This window comes from Chenopodium quinoa, unplaced genomic scaffold, assembly GCF_001683475.1.
Source record: "Chenopodium quinoa cultivar QQ74 unplaced genomic scaffold, ASM168347v1, whole genome shotgun sequence".
Classification (NCBI taxonomy): domain Eukaryota; kingdom Viridiplantae; phylum Streptophyta; class Magnoliopsida; order Caryophyllales; family Amaranthaceae; genus Chenopodium; species Chenopodium quinoa.
Window position 1 is genome coordinate 20,446,984 of NW_018742204.1, and position 19,684 is coordinate 20,466,667.

At 39.0% G+C, this 19,684-nt stretch overlaps 2 protein-coding genes across 3 annotated transcripts; both read left to right on the top strand.

Moving 5' to 3' along the window:
* The first annotated feature begins 3,276 nt into the window (after positions 1–3,276).
* LOC110722441 (probable xyloglucan endotransglucosylase/hydrolase protein 6) lies at positions 3,277–5,468 on the top strand. The gene is made up of 4 exons (XM_021901715.1): positions 3,277–3,566; positions 4,365–4,465; positions 4,598–4,794; positions 4,891–5,468. Exons 1-4 carry the CDS (start codon positions 3,386–3,388, stop codon positions 5,273–5,275), a joined length of 864 nt encoding a protein of 287 aa, XP_021757407.1. The 5' UTR covers positions 3,277–3,385; the 3' UTR covers positions 5,276–5,468.
* A 505-nt stretch (positions 5,469–5,973) lies between these two features.
* On the top strand, positions 5,974–9,980 carry LOC110722449. Of its 2 annotated transcripts, XM_021901727.1 has the most exons (3): positions 5,974–6,373; positions 7,182–7,263; positions 7,678–9,980. In XM_021901727.1, the coding sequence occupies exon 3, from the start codon at positions 7,761–7,763 to the stop codon at positions 8,862–8,864; it is 1,104 nt and encodes a 367-aa protein (XP_021757419.1). In that variant the 5' UTR covers positions 5,974–6,373; positions 7,182–7,263; positions 7,678–7,760; the 3' UTR covers positions 8,865–9,980. The 2 variants fall into 2 exon arrangements, with proteins under 2 accessions (XP_021757419.1, XP_021757415.1); XM_021901723.1 differs by lacking the exon at positions 7,182–7,263 and having other exon boundaries at positions 5,977–6,373.
* Positions 9,981–19,684: the final 9,704 nt, after the last annotated feature.

Consider the following 19,684-nt stretch of genomic DNA (forward strand, 5'->3'; position numbering starts at 1 on the left):
CCTAGTTGGGCAATCGGTTCTAATTTTTATTACCCTTATCTTTTGTTGTTTTAGAAAACTCTTCCATTCTTGGTATCTCATGTTAGAGCTATTAATAGACATAATAGCATCTCTGATTTTGCTGTAGTATGGGCCAATTGCCCGAACTCCATCCTGTACACATAAGTTAAGTACATGGCAAACACATCTAGTATGAAGAGCTTCACCGTCTAATAGTACATCGGTTAAGTTTTGTTTGATAAGATTAGCTGTGTATGTCATAGAGGTTGCATTATCAAAAGTCATAGACATCATTTTATCTCGAAGGTTGTATTCGTCTATTGCTTGCATTAAATGGTGAGCAATGTTAATGCCGGTGTGTGGGTATTCCAGCATTTTGAAATGTATTATTCTTTTTTGTAACATCCATTGATCATCTACCCAATGGCAAGTCACACATAAATAGTGATATTTATAACCACTATCCCAAGAATCGGCTGTTAAAGATACTCTACAGTTAAGGTTACTCAATTCGGCTTGTAACCGGACTTTGTACTCTAGGAAATTTTTCATTGCGGCGGAACAAACGGTTTTCCTAGAGATTCTTTTATGTTGGGGTTGTAGTGCTTTGTTAATGTAGGTGTTGAATGCGTCACTTTCCGAGAAAAGAAAAGGTTGTTCGGCGTGTACTATCATTTTTCCTAGTTCATCCCTATCCCTCTCATAGTTGTATGTAAAGCCGTATGGATGGAATTGGGAAATTTTGGGCTGGGTTGGATCACTAGCTGGTTTTGCACAAGCTTTCATGTGTCTAGATAAGTGTCCCGTCCCGTTTTTGGTAACTGCCGTGAATACACTATTACATGTTTTACATTTTGCCCATTGTTCACCATCTTTACTTAGGACAAAATAACGCCATACCTCACTCCTTCGGTTTTTCAAAAGTAGCATCTCAGTTTCGGTTAACCATTCATGATGTGTGTGATGGTTAGTAGGGGGACTAGTGGGAGTGGCAGTAGAAGGGGTAGAACCGGAGGGAATTCGGGTACTTTCTTGGCTACCTTGGCTAGAACAATAGTTTTGTTGATTACCGATATAATTAGGTGGAAATTGGTATGGTGGTAGTGGAAATTGGTTTAGTGGTGGTGCTGGAAATCCCGACGTATTATATGGCTCATAGCCCGGGGGGAAGTAAATGGGGTCATTGGTTTGACTCGTAATTTGGGGGCTCGTTGTATTTGGTGGTTCCCTAAAACTACTACTACGGATAAGTCGGCCTTTCCCCCTAGACCTAGATGATGGGTTGTTCGATGCCATAATTAACAATTAATTTTTTAATAAAAAGTGGTTAACTATAATAATAATAATTAATAACAACAATTTTAACAATAAAAATATCAATAATAATAATTAATAACAACAACTATAACAATAACAATAACAACAAAAATAAATAATAACAACAATTGTAACAATAATAATAATTAATAACAACAATTATAACAACAACAATAACAATTAACAACAATAATAATTAAACAAGATTATTCTAATAATAACAATAAAACAATAATAAATTTAAGATTAGTTTAGATCTTACAACCGTGCTTCAACGCTCCACTAATTACGATTACGAACTTTTTAATTTTTTCCGATATTAGGAAAATAATTAGAGAATTTAAGAGAATAATTAGAGAATTTAAGAAAATAAGGATTATTAGAGATTTAGAGAATATAAGAGATAAGAAGAAGAGATTGTGATTTTGTGATTTGGGAATGAAATGGAGGTGAGTATTTATAGAATTTTTGGCAAAAAACTAGCCGTTTTATAGCCGTTTTATAGCCGTTGGCCCGCGGGCCGTGCCTGCGGGCCAGCACGGCGGGCCATGCCCGTGCTCGTGCCGGGCCGTGCCTGGGAATTCTCCACCGTGTCCGTGGCACGGCCCGTGGCACGGAAGTTGAACTTCGTGCCGTGCCGTGCTTGACTTCGGGCCGTGCCGGGCTGCACCGAACGGCGGGCCGTGCCGGGCGGCACGCGGGCCAACCCGGCCCGTGCCCAGGTTTATTTAAAAATCATCTAATTTACCCCACTTCTATTCACTCGTAAAAAGTGAAAAAGACAAAGAAACATTTTAAACTTAATGGCTTAGGGTCTATTCTGTTCAACTTAATTTCAGTTCAGCTTAATTTCAGTTCAGCTCCAATCAGTTCAGTTCAGTTCAGTTCTTAATTTTCTTCTCTCATAAACAATTCGGCCTTGTTTACTTCACCTTAAAAAATAATATTATGTAAAAAATAATTTAAGTTCAATTAAATTAATTTCAGTTCAGTAAAAATAAGTTCGATTCTGCAAAAAATAGTTTCAGTTCAGTAAAAATAATTTCAATTCAGTAAAAATCAGTAAACTTAAAGAAGAAATATAAAAAAATTTCAGTTTAGTAAATTAAATTTAGTTCATTAAAAATAATTTCAGTTCAGCAAAAATAAGATGAAGTGAACGGGACCTTCAGTTCAGCTCCAATCAATTCAGTTCAGTAAATCAGAACAGGCCCTTAGTGCCTTACCACCCTTCTGATAAGGGATGTATTGAAATTAATTGGGCAAGTTATAATAATGAAACATGTAAACAACTAAACATCCTATTTTTAATGGTGGAGACCAAGATCCATATTAGAAACAGGGAAAATATTTAGAGTCATCACATTAAAGTAATTATTTAAAAAATAAAAAAAAAAAGAAAAAAAAAAGAAAAAAGAAAGAGAGAAAAATGGAGTTTTGTAAATTTAAATCAAAGGTGAAACAACATAAACTTCAAATAATTATCCAATAGTAAAAAGGTTTTATACTTTTATGGTAAGACAACTCACAGAGTGACAGATTTTTAGTTTATATATTGAAATATATATTAAACGAGACGATTATCCACACTTCATACTTTTTCGGCCTTTCTAACAAACCTTAATAGAGTGAATTTTAGACATAAAGCAAACATTTAAGAAAAAAGGGAGTAGCTGGTTAAGGAGTTTCTTGGACTGGAGTGTTATTTAAAAGAATTGCATGCAATTTCATTTTCTATTTACTATCCTACTAATACTATTGTACTAGCAATGTTTTTAGTTGAGGACATTTGATCCCATATGTAGGACTCTATCTAAAAGTATTGGGACAATATTGATACTTATGTTAGATTTCATAATTAAGATAACTACAGTATATATAGTACGTAGTACAATACATCAAATTTTCCATCTACTTTCCTATTGGTTGCAAGTGCACCTGCGATTCACAATATAAATAGAACATCATCACTTGTATAGATTAATATCCAAGTAAAATTTGTGGTACTAATTTTTTTTTTTTTTTAACTATTTATTTTTTTTCTTCTAATATCATAAAGGTTATTATAATGAACATGGTTATTATAAGAAATGTTGCTCTAGTTTCTCTCATTTTATTGTTTCATGGTCTTGAAATATATGCAAGGCCAGCAACATTTCAACAAGACTTTAAAGTTACATGGGCTGACTCTCATTTGAAGCTTGTTGAAGGAGGCAGGGCCATTCAACTTATTCTTGATAAAAATTCAGGTAACATATTCATATATACGTAACAACTAATTGCGTTGCGAATTTAATCAATAAATTGATTTTAAAATGAGACGACCTACAGAGTTGTATATTACGTTGTGGTTGTGGTTGTGGTCGTTGCCTATAATCTCTCCCTTTATGCAAGCTTGACTTATTATCTTTAAGTCCAAAATGTGACCTAATATTAAATTTGAGCATTGCTTATATATAAGCATACCATGCATGATGTATGAAGACACTTTTGGTGTTAGGCTCTCTAAGAGCATTGATAGATGGTGGATACGTTACCGTACATAAGGCTAGAGTCTCTGTCTAGGACAAGCATACACACCGAAAACTATAACCTACACTCCCTAGTGAAAAGGGTTATACCTTCCAACTTTGAGGTTGGGGGTTCAATTCCCATTAGAGGCACTTTGGAGTGGGGATTCCCTTACCCTCCTACCCCAACTTCCAAAGTGTCTACCCTGGCACCCTGCTACCTAGGCTGAGAAGACTTGTGAGAGGTTCCAGCCCGATAGGGCCCCTTCTCCTTACCAACTTCCCTTTTTAAAAAAAAAAAAAATGTATACCGAATATTATACCTTTAGTGGGCTGTGGTTACATCCATATAAATAATACTACTACCTCTGTTACATAAACTTTAGGTATTATTTGTGAGAGATAAAATATTCTAAAGTTACAACTAATATGTAACAGAAGTAGTATATACGAGTATTTGGTTTTGAGATGAAACTTTGCAAGAAGGTTATGTTACTTATTATGAATATGGCTTAATATTTTATGAATTAAATATAGGGTGTGGATTTGCGTCCAAGTACAAATACATTTATGGACGAATTAGCATGAAGATCAAGCTTGTTGCTGGTGACTCTGCAGGAACTGTGACTGCATTTTACGTGAGTTGCCTAAAGTCTACACTCCAACTTATTTGAAAGTGAAAAAAATGTTTAATTTAGTTGTACTTAAACCATACATTGTATACATTGGAAGATAATTATTTGTTTTTTTTTTTTTTTAAACATTGTTAGATGAACTCGGACACAGACACCATACGTGACGAGTTGGATTTCGAGTTCTTAGGAAATCGAACAGGACACCCGTACACGGTTCAAACAAACATATTTGCTCATGGCAAGGGTAACAGAGAACAAAGGGTTAATCTTTGGTTTGATCCTTCTGCTGATTATCATACTTACTCCATTCTATGGAACCATAAACAAATTGTGTAAGTCACATGTAACTTGTTTTTTTTTTCTTTTGTCAATTTCAAGTGAAAACGACTTAATTGGTAGATGGTAATTTATTAATTTTAAATGTGTAGGTTTTCTGTGGATGAAGTACCCATTAGAGTGTACAAAAACAATGAAGCAAAGGGAATTCCATACCCAAAATCCCAACCAATGGGTGTGTTTTCAACATTATGGGAAGCCGATGATTGGGCGACACGTGGTGGATTAGAAAAAATTGATTGGAGGAAAGCTCCATTTTTTGCTTATTACAAGGATTTTGATATTGAGGGTTGTGTTGTACCCGGACCAACTACTTGTGCTTCGAATCTTATTAATCGGTGGGAAAGACCTCCATACCAAACACTAAACCCTACTCAAGCACAAAGATATCAATGGGTTCGTTCGAATCATTTGATTTATGATTATTGTACGGATAAATCGCGTTATCCAGTTCCTCCTTTAGAATGTCATGTCTAATTTGTGTGCGTACACATATATGAGGGCACATACTTATAATGGAGTGCATAGTACGCTCATGAGATATATGCAAGTTGAACATTAGTCAATTATGTACGTGAGTGATGTATTTTATTGTACCATAAGTCTATAACTGATGCCAGTGATCAATTATTTGATTACAAGTTATTCAAATAAGTTTGTTCTCCAACGATAAGAAATTATTATACTTCTGTATAGCTTATTGAACTATAAATTAAAGAGATATGAGCATTTGTAAGTGTTAGAATGGAAGAAATTGAACAATTAATGTTTCATCATCAGAACAATTTCAATTCCATTTGGAACTACACTCAAACTTCATTTGGAGTCAATAGAACACAAGCCTATTAGATAGCTAAAGATAACAAAGAACTTTTTGATGCAACGAAAAGCTCATAATGTCACTGCCACACATGAACAACCCAGACTTAAATCTACTTGTATTGGGTTGTTTCTGAATAAATCAATTGTAATTTGTGAACTTTTTTTTTTTCTTATTTTTTTTTATTAAAAAAAAGGTAAGAAGAAAGAAACATTAGGAAGCTCTCCTTATGGAGAATTAGCTTGTAGTCTAATGATCTCATCGACTTAAAAGATATAAAACCAACTTCATGGTTAGTAGCTTCAACACTTCAATGAGATCGATTTATATATATATACTTCGAACATTGTATCAATTACTCCATACTTCTAACTCAATCTTAAACTTCTTTTATATATATAAAAAATAAATTGTCTATCTCAATTCTCAAATCTTTCTTTTTCTGAATAGTATCTCAAATCTTTCTTAACATTCTTGCAGTGGCGGACCTACCCTTGGTCCAGGTAGGTCACGTGACCTGTAAAAAAAAAAAAAAATTTAAAAAAAAAAACACGGACAGTCTACTGGAAGGGGAAAAGAAACAAAACAGAGACCAACTTCAAAATTCATGCACTCATTCTCTCAAATCTCAATCTCTCTCTTCGCTCTTCGCCGCCGCACCGCCGCTCGCCGGAGTCGCCACCGCACCGCCTCGCCGAGTCTCCGGCTGCTCCATCCGCATACACTCGGCGCTCTTCGACTCTTCTTGCTGCCAGGTAAGTTTGTTTTTAAGTTTTTAAATTTGTAAATTATACCCAAATTGTTGAATTGTTGGGTTGAGTACTTGAATTTGTGATTAATTGAGGTGATTATGTAATTTAATCTAGTCAATTAGGGTGTGTTCTATTGTTTTTTGAAATTGTTGATAATTTATCAATTTAGGGAGTTAGGGTTTCTGATTTTTTAGGAATTGAATTGCTGCTTTTTTTTTTAGGAATTGAAATTGTTTCCTGTAAATTGATAATTTGATATTATAAATTGTTTCCTGTAAATTGATATTATAAATTGACAGTAAAATTGATTAATTGATGATTTCATATTAGAACTTAGGGTTTCTGTTTTTTTTTTTTTGGAATTGATTAGTTTGGATAATTGCATATGTGGATTGTAAATTGAAGCATTTGTGGTTTTTTTTTAATATTCTTGCATTAATTATTGATTAGTCGGTGGTGACCTAGCACCCGAAAAACCCTGGATCCGCCACTGCCTTCTTGTACTTGTATACATACAAAGATAAGTTAAATCCTAAAACTTTAACCAACTAAACTTAATTGACATTCACTTTTTTTTTCTCCAGAATAAAATAGTAAAATTGATAGTAAATTGTAGAAGACTAGTACCATATTGATCAACTCAAATTGAGAGAGGTTTTCTTATGTTTTACCAAAAAAATGGTTACATCAAATTACCATTAGATTTATCTTTTAACCTATATTTTCCAAAAAAAAAAAAAAAAAAAAAAAAAAAAACTGTACAAAGTATAACAATCGCGCTTCTTTCTTCCTTTCTGTCTCGCTTCAAAAGGTGGTTTATTCCGGCGAGGCGGCGACCACCAGCCTTTTCTGGTGAACAGTGGCCTTAATTTACTTCCTCTTCCTCTTCTACGGTAAATTTTACTTCTTTTTTTCAGAATTGACAATGTAAATCAATTATTAGTGATTTAGGGTTTGAATTGAAATCATATATATTGCAACTCTTTGTTAAATTTTTGTTTTGAATCTAGATTTTATTAAAAGGTTAAAACTTTATAACTTCCCCTTAACTTTCTATTTCATTGCTGTTGATTTTCTTTATCATTTGCCCAGAAATTTGAGCTGACATTAAGAAAAAAAAAAAAAAAAATCATAAGTATACTGCTTAAATTAAACTAATTGTTGGGTTGTGTTTGTTTTGTTATAAGCCTATGAACAGTTAATTATTTTGCTAATAATAAGTGAAGGTAGATTCCTGCTTTAATAGGTAGGAAATGTGTGAACTTGTGTATTGTCTTCTCTAATTTCCAATGCTATTTGTATTGCAGAAAAATGGTATGTTGTAACTGAAGGATAGAGTCGATTTTGATGACATTTCAAATTTGTTAGCCATTGTTTTGTGCTAAACCGCATGATGTTAGTCTTATTGAGAAGAATTGCTTCTTCGAATTCGATAGTAAATCCTTGTAGTATTACCCTCTTTAATAGATATGTTTCGAGCCGGGTTTGTATTGATAAGGATGAAAGAAGTTCTTATTCATCAACTTTGGTCGAGAATGACAATGGTTTAAGGAATCATCTTGGAGGGATTTCTAATGTGCCATTGCTTTGTCGGGATCAACCTCAACTTGATAGTCGTGAAATTGAGGTTGTTGATTTAGATACTTGGTCTATTTCTTCGGGTTTGTCTAGTGTTTTAAAGAGTGAACAAAAGGAATCACAGTTGAGAATGGTTGGTTTAGAGGAAGTAGATGATCATCCTGATCAGGTTGAGGGTGATCCCGATATTGATGAGATTGAAGATATGAGACTCTATGGAAGCCTTTTTTACAAGATTGAGAAAAGTTCGATGGAGTTTGAAGAATACAAATTTGACTATCATGGAAAGAAGTTAAAGTCTAGTACAAATGATGAAAAGGAAAGCAAGAAGAAAGAAAGCCTGAAATGTGATTTGGCTCAAAACAGGCAAAAGTCTTTGAAGGGTCAGGACAGTCAGCAGGCGAGTAGCAAGAAGCCAGGTTCAAAAGATTGTTTCTTGGTGAACAAGGAGCGGCTTGTTAAAACTATCGAGGAGAACTATGTTATTTGTGATCATGATCGTGATGGCTCATCTGCTGGGAAAAAGTTAAGAAGCCCGACTTTCAACCAGCTCACGGGGCCTTTCCATGAACCTTTTTGTCTTGACATTCATGTGTCAAAAGGTTCAGTTCGTGCTTGTGTAGTCCACCGAGTAACAAGCAAGGTTGTCGTTGTTGCACATTCCATTTCTAAAGACATGAAATTTGGCCTTGGGTCTACCAAAAGTAGAGTTGCTGCATCCTCTGTGGGAACAGTTCTAGCACAGCGTGCTTTGGCTGATGATATTCATGATGTAATTTATACGCCCCGAAAAGGAGACAAGTTGGAGGGAAAGCTTCAGCTCGTCCTTCAATCGATTATAGATAATGGGGTTTATGTTAAGGTAAAGCTTAAGCAGAGGAATCCTGGTAAACCTATTAGAAGACATGTTGACTAAGTATAATTTGTTTGGTTGTGGCTCAGTAGTTCCAAGTTCCAGCCATCTACGCTCTCAAACAACTTGCTTAGCCCTGTTGAAATTAGGATGTTTGGTAAAGCCAGTGACTCTGCACTCTGGAGCGTGCCAAAGGGAAACAAATTCTCGATATTCCAATTGGCAAGTAATTCGGCTGGAATTTGGAATTTGGAAATTGGTGTTTTAACTAATTCTAGAATCAAGTAAAGCATCAGGCACTCAGGCAGTATGCCAAATACTAGTCCACAGGTATTAAGTGTGGCACTGTGATGAAATATGTAAAACTATCAAGTAGAAGCTAATGAGTGTGGTGGTGTACCATCCAAAATTTTGGTGTAACATCCAATATCTTGTACTGCTTTTGAGCGTGGTGGTGTACTATCTGTAATTTTGCTGCTACTGAGTTTGGTGTTGTTGATTTGCAATATAATACAAGCAAAGAAAACTAAGTGTATGCAAAAGTGAATAATCCTGATCATTAAGAGCTGCATCTTTTGCTAGCCATTAACATTCGACAGTGGGACACCAAGTGACTTTTCTCTTGCTGCTAGCAAGTATCGTGCAACCCCCCAAAAAAATCTTCCTGCAAACTTGCCACTTTGCATCTGCATTTCAATGGCTTTATTCCTCTCTGATAAACATTAATGATAATGGTATCAGCTTCCCGAGTTGTAAACTCAGAGCTGCATCCCTGAAGAAATAGGAAAGGGAACATAAATGGAAGAACATAAGCATATGGATGAATAAGGTGTTTTAAGCAAAGCTGGATATGGTTTGAGGTTGGAGACTGGAAGAATTCTAATTGAAATTAAGTGACAAAAAGTCATCACTGAATATATATTTTCTCTTCTTGAGGTAAAATCTTTCTCTGTCTGAGTAAATTATTGATTAAATTGACATCTACTTCCTATGGTTTGGTAAAATCTTGCTGCATTGTTTGAACCATGATGTTAAAGTCTAAAAAGAGTGGCTTTTTGTAAATGTTAATTTGAACCTCATCTGGTTTCTAGGGACATAAAAACATTTGTTGTATAATGCAGGGGAAGTTTCTGAATTGGGTTGGAAAATTTAAACTTCTGACGATAATTTCCTGTTGAATTTAGTATCTGTTGTATGGTGCTTTTTGATACTGCGTGCATGTGTATATAGACAGAAACTAGACGCATTCCCCTTTGATTTTGCCCGGTATTAGGCACCTTTATGCAGCTATGGTATCGGCTTGGATATCCTGAGAAATTTTCAACTTCTAAACTCTCCTCTTACTAACCTGTTTATAGTAGTATTCTTTTTGGGTCTTAGTGATAATCGGTTCACCAATAACAAATCTAGCAATAAAGTTATGTGCTTGTATTAAGGGACACCAGCGATACCATCCTGCTAGTAATAGATCACAAACTGGACTGTCTAAATTACTTCTGAACTTCTTCCCTTGCAAGTGCTACTGGAGACATGCTTATTATAGGCGACGATGGAACCATTTTTAACACCCCTATTTCTTGAATTAGGAGCTCCTCAGGTTATTGATGTCATTTTATTTCTTAACAGGACACATTTGATTGGGGATCATTATTAAAGAATTGTGTTAAATACAGAAACTATCTTTCGATAGATTAGATGGGGATTATTTTTGAGGTAAATTCATAGAATGACCTGTTATTTTGAAACAACCTATAAATAAAACATGGCCTATATTTTAGTGACGGAGGAAGTATTGACTTATTTTTCCATTTTCCGCATTACAGCTGTACATTATGTCGTAGTATCATTAATTTTATAAAGAAGCATCTAAAGACAGTTGAATATTTGATTAGTTTGTGCTTCAGATTATTACCCTTTAGAATCGCCTATGTTCAGTATACACTACAGAAGTACAGATGGCTAGAGCAACTTCAGCTTTCTCAATTATCTATTTCTGCTGTACTGCGTTACATTGTAAAGCAGTTTCCAGCCCCATACGGTACGCACAGCAGTTGACACTTGACAGCATACATGTTAAAGTCTTAACAATTACAGTTACTTCTCTGGGAGGTTGTTAATCAAGGTTTAAACTAGTAGGCTGAGCTATCGATTGCGTAGTATATATTCCTGTAATTGCTGCTTTCACTGGGCAACACATAGGAAGATAACTATATGTACTAGGAACAACATCTATGATCAATTTTATCCTTGCTTTCGCTTGATTTGCTCCCTTCAACTATAGTGGAAGAATTTGCTAATATCTTAGTAGGTAGACTGGTGGAGTGAGGATTCACTTGATACAGAAGCTGCGTAATCAATTAATCATGAGCATATGCGTTTTGACTTTTGAGAGTTATCACCATCCATTGTTAGTCACTTTGTCGCAACCCTTCATAATAAATATTTTACCATGATTTCTCTAATTTACTCATATAACAGATGTCTTAAATTCTTAATTTCCCTCCTTTCTCTACCTTGGTTAAGATTGATAGAATAGATTATGAAGAGTTTTAGGTTAAACTATCAGTTCAATCTTTATTTTTTGCGTCTTTGCAGTACATGTTCTATAAAAAAAAAAATCCGCCTAAGCCTAAAACTTGTTCCTTCATTACAAAAGATGATGTTTCTACATTGAGACTTTCTGGTGCATGTTCATGGACACACTATAAGTTCGAAATCTTTAAATGTAAGTTAAATCTTTGATAAAAATAAAAAAAAATACTCCGTAGTATGTAAAATAAAGATAAACTCGTTCCTTAAAAATGTTTTCAAAAATTACTTGTACTGCCACTGTCTTCAGATCTGTACCAAACAAAAAATACAGGTTAATTATGTCCACAGATGAATTGATGGTTAAAACATATCAGACATTTTGTTAAGAAGTGAGAGCTACTTAACAACCCATTTACAGGATTGACAAATGTGTTACTTTATGAGCAGGTAATAATGTAACATATGCCCACTCATACAGTAATTTCTACGTCAATGTAGTTTAATTGGAACTTGGTAGGGTCAAATTTTAACTTGTGTTCGTGTGGTTTTCTTTCGGAAAATATCTTGTGCCTACTATTTTAAATACGAATACAATAATGTACTCACAATAATTTATACTCTACTACGAAGTATTAGAAATCACACACTTAGGTGTATCGAGTTTCTAAGTTTTTGGTGTTTAGAAAGCCACAAGGACAGGTGATGAGAATCGAACTAAAGATCTCTTGGAATCAGGAGAGGAACTCTAACAACTTGAGTTATCCCTCACTCTCAGTTTCCAAGTGAATATTCTTAATATTTTTTTTGCAATATGTTTAAGTTAAACACAAAAAATGACCATTTTTAATACGTTCGAAATCAATATAATCTGTATTTTCTTTGTCACCTAATATAAATCGGTCAAGTTTATCATACATATACACTCGTTTAGTTGGCTAATTCCTTCCTTAAGAATTTATTTTTCTCGTCATTTAAAAAAAAAAAAAAAAAAAACCATGATCAGGTGAGATCTTTTTTTTTTTTTTTTTAAAAAAAAAATTAATACCAGTGATCTTATTAATTTGACGTATACTATTTCAAAAAAATTATGTATTAAAAAATTGGTTTATATACTCTATTACTATAGACAAAATTGTGCAATATAGATTATATTTTAAAAAATTAAAAAAAATAATAATAAAAAAAAAAAAGAAAAAGAAAAAGAAACGGGAACGTCTTATGAAATGGACCATTAACTATTGTCTATATGAACAAGGATACAACATAATTGACTCAACATTTCATTAATAGTGGTATTTTTTTTGTGTCCCTTGTGTAGTGTTTTCTACTTTTACATTCACCTCCCATAAAATTGCCTGAATTGCTACATTTGCGGCAAATGTGCATGTGTATTGAACTATTGGACCCTTTGTTGGTGCAAAATTGTAAATTGCCAAATATTTCTTTAAATTCCTCATTTATTAACAAGATAGCAACTATACATGTCATTATTACACCAATCATCGTCTCCCATTATGATGAATGATCATTTTTAGCTACTAGAAATGTTCATACTAAGGTGGTTGAAACTTGAAACTTTGTCGTTAGATCTCAGAAGTATACTCAATTATCAAAGTATGTCATTAAATTTGCATAGTGTTTTCAATATAATGACCATGTTTATTTGGAATTCACAAGAGATTTCAAAATTCAAGGTTCCATTTTTCAATTGTTTCCTTTGTAAATGGTATTGTAGAAAACAATTTTCTCAAATGCATGCAATGAACTGTTTTCCTAAGAGTGGAATACATCCTCCTTATTCTTATAATACGGACTACAGAGATAATAACAATTGAATAAAATCAATCTTACAACAAAGCTATGATCGTGTCATTCGTGTGTATATAACCTTTTCCTCTTCCAATCCAAATTGTTTTGTTTTACCACCTTAATCAACAAGAGGCCCATTGATTTTTTTGTAGCTGTGAAAATAATTCTCATTTGATTTATTATATTAATTTAGTAATTGAAGGATTAACCTTTTTTTTTTTTTGTCCTGCATGGATCCAAGAAACAACTTTTATTGTCTGAAACTCCAAAAATTGACCTTGAATAAATCCTGCCTGTTTGGGTCCAATTTAGTCCAATTGGGCCTAGGCATTAAATGATCCAATTAAAAGCCCAAGGTCAAGGTTCAACTCTCCAATTGTGCTAAAGTCAAAGGTCAGCCCTCAAAGCAAGCCAATTGGGCTAAGGCCCAACTTCTCCATGTATGAAGAGGTATAAAAGCCATCAATATTCATATATACACATTCATTCACATATTCTCATAGATTCCCATACATTCTCATATATTCTCATATATTCAAGCAAAGCCTCAAGCAACAAATTCTCTTGCATAGTGTTCTCTTTCTACACATTGTACTGACTTTAGCATCGGAGGGGCCTTCCTCGGCAACACCCCCGAGGCTAGTTTACGTATGTTTACTGTGCAGGAAACCTTCGGCCCAACATAACTTGGACCGAATCTAGTCTTCTCCGTTTCAGCGGACCTTCGGCAAGGTCCCATTGTTTTCACCCGAAACAATTTGGCGCCGTCTGTGGGGAAGACTTTCAAAAAATTTTAAGCCAAATTTCTAACCAAGATTATCTTGCAATTATCTTAGTAGCAATGGCTAAGAACTGCAAGAGCAAGGGCCTCCGTCAAGGAGCGGGCGAAAAGCCTAAAACCCCTACACCATCACCCTCGCCGGACCGGAACTCTCCCAAGGGTGCCAGCTCGGGGGGAGGATCATACAAGGAGGATTCCCTTTCTCCCGTAATTCATGACTCTCATTATAGGCCGAGTCACTCTCGGTCTAGCAGGGGTGAGTCCGATCATAGGACACATTCAGTGCCCCAAAGCCAACCATCGACTGTGCGCCCTCATTCCCATACTCGGCCGAGGACCCCTTTGACGGGGCCCAGCTCGGAAGAGGTGGCAAGAGCACTGGCAGTACTCATGGAGGCGATGAGGGCACAAAATATGCCACCACCTCGTGATCGAACTCCTCCGCATACCCGGCATCAGCGGAGGAAGTTAGACCATGATGGTGGGAAGCTTCCTTCCTTCCGGGAACTGGAAGAGTGGGAAGAGGATACCTGGAAGAATGAAAAAGAGAGGAAAAAGAACCCTCAATTTTTAAAAGGATCCTCATCCTCACGACCAGAAACGCATAAGAGCAGCAGCTCAGCTTCTCGGCCAGAATCTACTCACCGAGAACCTGAGACGGTTCGCCGAAGCGTCCTCGACCGACTCGGCGGCAATGAACCGAGTGTGCGCAGTCGCCTCTCGTTCCCTGCAGCCGAGGCCCAGACTTCCCAGCCAGGGACGAAAACCACTCCTACCTCTCTAAGAGGGCGGAGCGCGGTCCCTTCGGCCAGGAACAAGGGCAAGGCCGTTATGCTACCCGCCAGTTCACCATTCGAGCAATGGATACTGGAAGAGCGCGTGCCCACGGTTAAAATACCGTCGCACATCACATATGACGGGACCTCGGATCCGAAGGATCACGTGGCCTCGTATGAGACTCATATGCATCTTTGCCCCAGATCCGAAGCGACTTGGTGCAAATATTTCCCAACCACTCTCAAGGGGGTCGCGCAAGCGTGGATCTCCAAGGGAGTAAAGCAAGGCTCCATAACAGGGTGGGATGATCTGTCCTCCAAGTTCAGGAGCAAGTTTTCCACGGCAAACCGCCGAGAGAAGACTACTGCAAAAATCATGAGTCTACAACAGGGGGAAACCGAAAGCCTCCGAGACTATCTGACCCGTTTCAGTAACGAGTCATCCAGCGTCTCTCAGCTGGACCAGGGGCTAGCCGTTTTTGCGATGCAGAATGGCCTTCAGCCCGGAAAGTTCCTAGACTTCATGGTCATGCATACCCCGCAGACCTTGGAGGAAGCTCTGAATGCCTCGGATAAGTTCATCCGAGCCGAAGAATGGAACAAAGCGAAAACCCAACCTCAATTTGGGGGAGGGAAACAAAGACAAATACCCTTGTCTGAAGGCCAAGGCCATAAGGCAAAGGGAAATTCAAAGGCCTCGGAGCAATCTTCGGCCAGCGACCCAAAGAAGGAAAGATCTGCCTCATACACAGGCAGATACGAGTCCTACACTCCGCTCTCTCTTCCACGCGCCAAAATTTACAGCGTGACGAAGGAGGAGCAGAGTTACAGAAAGCCGAGACCACTCCTAGAGTGGTATCAGCGGAAAAATAAAAATCAGTGGTGCGAGTTCCACGAGTCTTCGGGACACAACACTGAGGAGTGTATCCAACTGAAGGACCAGATAGAGGACATGGTCCGGAAGGGATACTTGAAAAAATACATCGCGGATCACCGCGAGAAAAAAGAATCCGAGAAGTCAGCAAAGGACTCTCGGCAAGACCTCGACTTCCCCCGGAAAAACAGTAAAAAGCCGGAGGGGAAATTCCCTCCGATCAATGTTATCTCGGGAGGAATATACTCTCGGAGGGAGCACAAGCGACACCTTAGAGCTTTGACTCACCAGGTGAACAACGCTGACATTCAATCTCCCCAGTCGCCGGTGCCGAACATGACGTTCACAGCCGCCGGCTGCCGGGGGATTACGTTCCCTCACGAGGATCCGTTGGTGATCATCGCCACGATGGCCAACCACGACGTCAGTAAGGTCCTTGTTGACGGTGGCAGCGGAGCAAACATTCTGTTCCGAAAGGCCTACAATCAAATCAAGCTGAAGCCCAAGCACCTTACGCCGGTACCCTACCCGGTATCCGGGTTCAACGGGGCTTCAACTTATCCAGATGGGAAGGTGACACTTCCTGTCACCATCGGCTACGATGAGGCAGCCAGGAACGTCATGATTGAATTTTTGGTCATTGACGCTCCTTCAGTGTACAACGTGATTTTGGGGAGACCCATAATTCATGAGATCCAAGGGGTCGTCTCAACTTATCATCAGCTGATGATTTACGTCTCAGACGCCGGCTTCCCCGAAAGGATACAGGGCAACCAAAAGGACGCCCGAAGGTGCAACTACCTCAAGCCATCCAGTAGTCGCCCAGATGACGACAAGGATGGGGAGGAGAAAGAAAAAGAAAGAGAGCCAAGCACCAAAAAGCCGAAAGGCCTAAGTGCTTCGGCTCAAGGATCTAAACCCAGAGGTAAAGGGCCCGAAAGGGAAAAGGCTAGCTCTTCAGCTGAACAACAAGACTCAGAGAGCCAGCCGAAGAACAAAAAGACTGGGACACCTGCTGACATTGGCAGCAGGCCAGATTATGAAGAGTCCAGTCCATCAGCAATGGACATGGACCAACAGACTGAAACAGTTGAGTTGGCCGAAGGAGACGTTGAGAAATGTGTAACAATCGGGATGGACCTTGATCCGAACACCCGTTGTGAACTTATTCAGCTCCTTCGGGACAACAGAGATGTGTTTGCTTTCTCTGCAGCTGATATGCCCGGGATAAGTTCAGACCTCATCTCCCATAAGCTTAATGTTGACCCAACGTGTCGACCAGTTAAGCAAAAGAAGCGGAATTACTCCGCTAATAAGAACCGAGACATCGCAGCCGAGGTCAAAAAATTGCTGGAGGCAGGATTCATCGAACCTTGCCAATATCCAGAATGGCTGGCAAATGTGGTGATGGTTCAGAAGCCCAATGGTACCTGGAGGATGTGCGTTGACTTCACGGACCTAAATAAGGCTTGTCCGAAGGATTTCTATCCCTTGCCGAGGATCGATCAGTTAGTCGATTCGACAAGTGGCCATGCCTTGCTTAGTTTCATGGACACATTCTTGGGGTATCATCAGATCTTCATGCACCCCGACGATCGAGCAAAGACAGCATTCGTCACGAACGCTGGGGTGTACAATTACAAAATGATGCCCTTCGGATTGAAAAATGCGGGGGCAACCTATCAAAGGCTGGTGGATCAAGTTTTTGCCGATCAAAAGGGCCGAAACATGGAAGTCTATGTCGACGATTCGATCGTCAAAAGCAAAAAACCTGAGGACCATGTTAAGGACCTGGCTGAAACTTTCGCCACCTTAAGAAAGCATCAAATGAAGCTGAATCCGAAGAAGTGTGTCTTCGGCGTGAAGTCAGGGAAATTCCTTGGGTTCATAGTCAGCAAAAGGGGGATTGATGCCAATCCCTCCAAAGTCAAAGCGGCGCTCGACCTTCCTGAGCCGAAAACAAAGCGGGATGTTCAGCGGCTCACCGGAAGAATGGCAGCCCTCTCGAGGTTCATTTCCAGAGCTTCGGATAAGGGGTTACCTTTCTTCAAAGCCCTGAAACTCCCGAAAACAAAAGAGCTCGTTTGGGAGGAAGAGCAGAAAGACGCCTTTAAGCAGCTTCGGGAGCATCTGGCTCAACTCCCAACGCTGGCTAGCCCAGCTGAAGGAGAAACTTTGTACCTGTATGTGGCCGTTAGCCCGGCCACCATCAGCGCAGTATTGCTGAAGAAAGAAAGTAAAAGTCAGCAACCGATCTACTTCGTCAGTCATACACTGACGGATGCCGAGACTCGCTACCCTCTACTCGAGAAAGTCGCTTTCGCGGTAGTAGTAGCTGCTCGGAAGCTGAGGCCCTATTTTGATTGCCATCAGATAGTGGTCTTAACTGATCAACCGTTGGAAAAAGTTCTCGGCAAGGTTGAAAAATCTGGTAGGCTAGCCAAGTGGGCTTTTGAGCTCACCGAATTCAGCATCAGCTACCGTCCGAGGGCTGCCATTAAGGCACAAGCTCTAGCGGATTTCTTGGCCGAATGCTCATACCAAGAAGCGCTAGACAGTGAAAAGAAAGTTTGGACCGTGTTTACGGATGGATCTTCCACCGAAAACGGTTCGGGGGCAGGAGTAGTGATAACTTCTCCCGAAGGCAAATCCTTTGAGTATGCACTAAAGTTTTCTTTTAAGGCCTCGAACAATGAAGCCGAGTATGAGGCAGCAATCGCCGGCCTAGAATTGTGCATCTCCCTGGAAGCCGATCATGTCTGCCTAAAAACAGACTCTCAGCTAGTTGCATATCAGATCAGTGGCAGCTACGAGGCCAAAGAGCCCTCCATGATAGCTTATCTTGCCAAGATCAAGTCAGTCATTGCAGAGCTGAAAACTTTTGAGGTTCAGCTGATCCCAAGGGGTCAGAATATTCAAGCTGATGCACTCTCCAAACTTGCCAGTTCATCTCTTACCGAGCTGAACAGATCTGTATATGTAGAAGTGCGTCGAGAGAGAAGTGTCGACGAAGCACCTGAAGTGTGCTGCGCTGACCCAGAGCCTAGTTGGATGGACCCCATCCTAGCTTTCAAGCTTCGGGGAGAAACTCCCGAAGATAAAGCTTTGGCCTCCAAGATGAAGAGAACCAGGTCTAGGTTCATTGTCTTCAGGGGGGAACTTCTGAAAAAGTCCTTCTCAGCCCCATTGCTGAAATGCGTGGGACCAACAGATGCAGATTATATCCTACGGGAGATTCACCTCGGCATCTGTGGGAACCACATTGGGGGAAGAACCTTAGCCCACAAGGCATTGAGGGCTGGATATTACTGGCCCACCATGATCGCAGATGCTAAGGAGCTGGTTCGAAAATGCGAAAAATGTCAAAAATACGCTCCAGTTATCCATCAGCCAGCAAGGGATCTTCAGCCGATCCTTAATCCACTCCCGTTTGCCCAATGGGGACTGGATATACTGGGACCATTTCCAGAGGCTGTGTACCAGAAAAAATGGCTGATAGTTAGAGTTGACTACTTCAGTAAATGGATCGAGGCCGAAGCAGCCTCGAACATTACAGAGCAAACTGTCAAAAAATTTATCTGGCAGAATATCATCACTCGCTTTGGCATCCCGAGAGTATTTGTCTTCGATCATGGGAGGCAATTTGATAACTTACCGCTGAAGCGGTATACAGATCAGTTCGGCATCAAACTGGCATATTCAGCGGTATGCCACCCGCAAAGTAACGGACAAGCCGAAGCTGCAAATAAACAGATCTTAAATGCCCTCAAGAAGAGGGTGGAAGATCAAAAGTCCAAGTGGCTGGAGGAGCTCCCTGGAACCCTTTGGTCCCTTCGGACAACTGAAAAAGAGGCAACGGGCCATTCACCTTTTGAACTGGTGTATGGTGCCGAAGCCGTCCTTCCAGTGGAAATTGCCTCTGAGAGCCTTCGAGTGCACCACTTCTCGGCTGAGAATGAGCGACTGATGAGGGAATCTCTCGATTTCCTCGACGAAGTAAGAGACTCAGCCCGAGACAGAATGGCCGCTTATAAGCAGAGAATCAGCAAATTTTATAACCGAAGGGTCCATGCAAGGCCTCTCAAAATTGGAGACCTTGTCCTTCGGAATG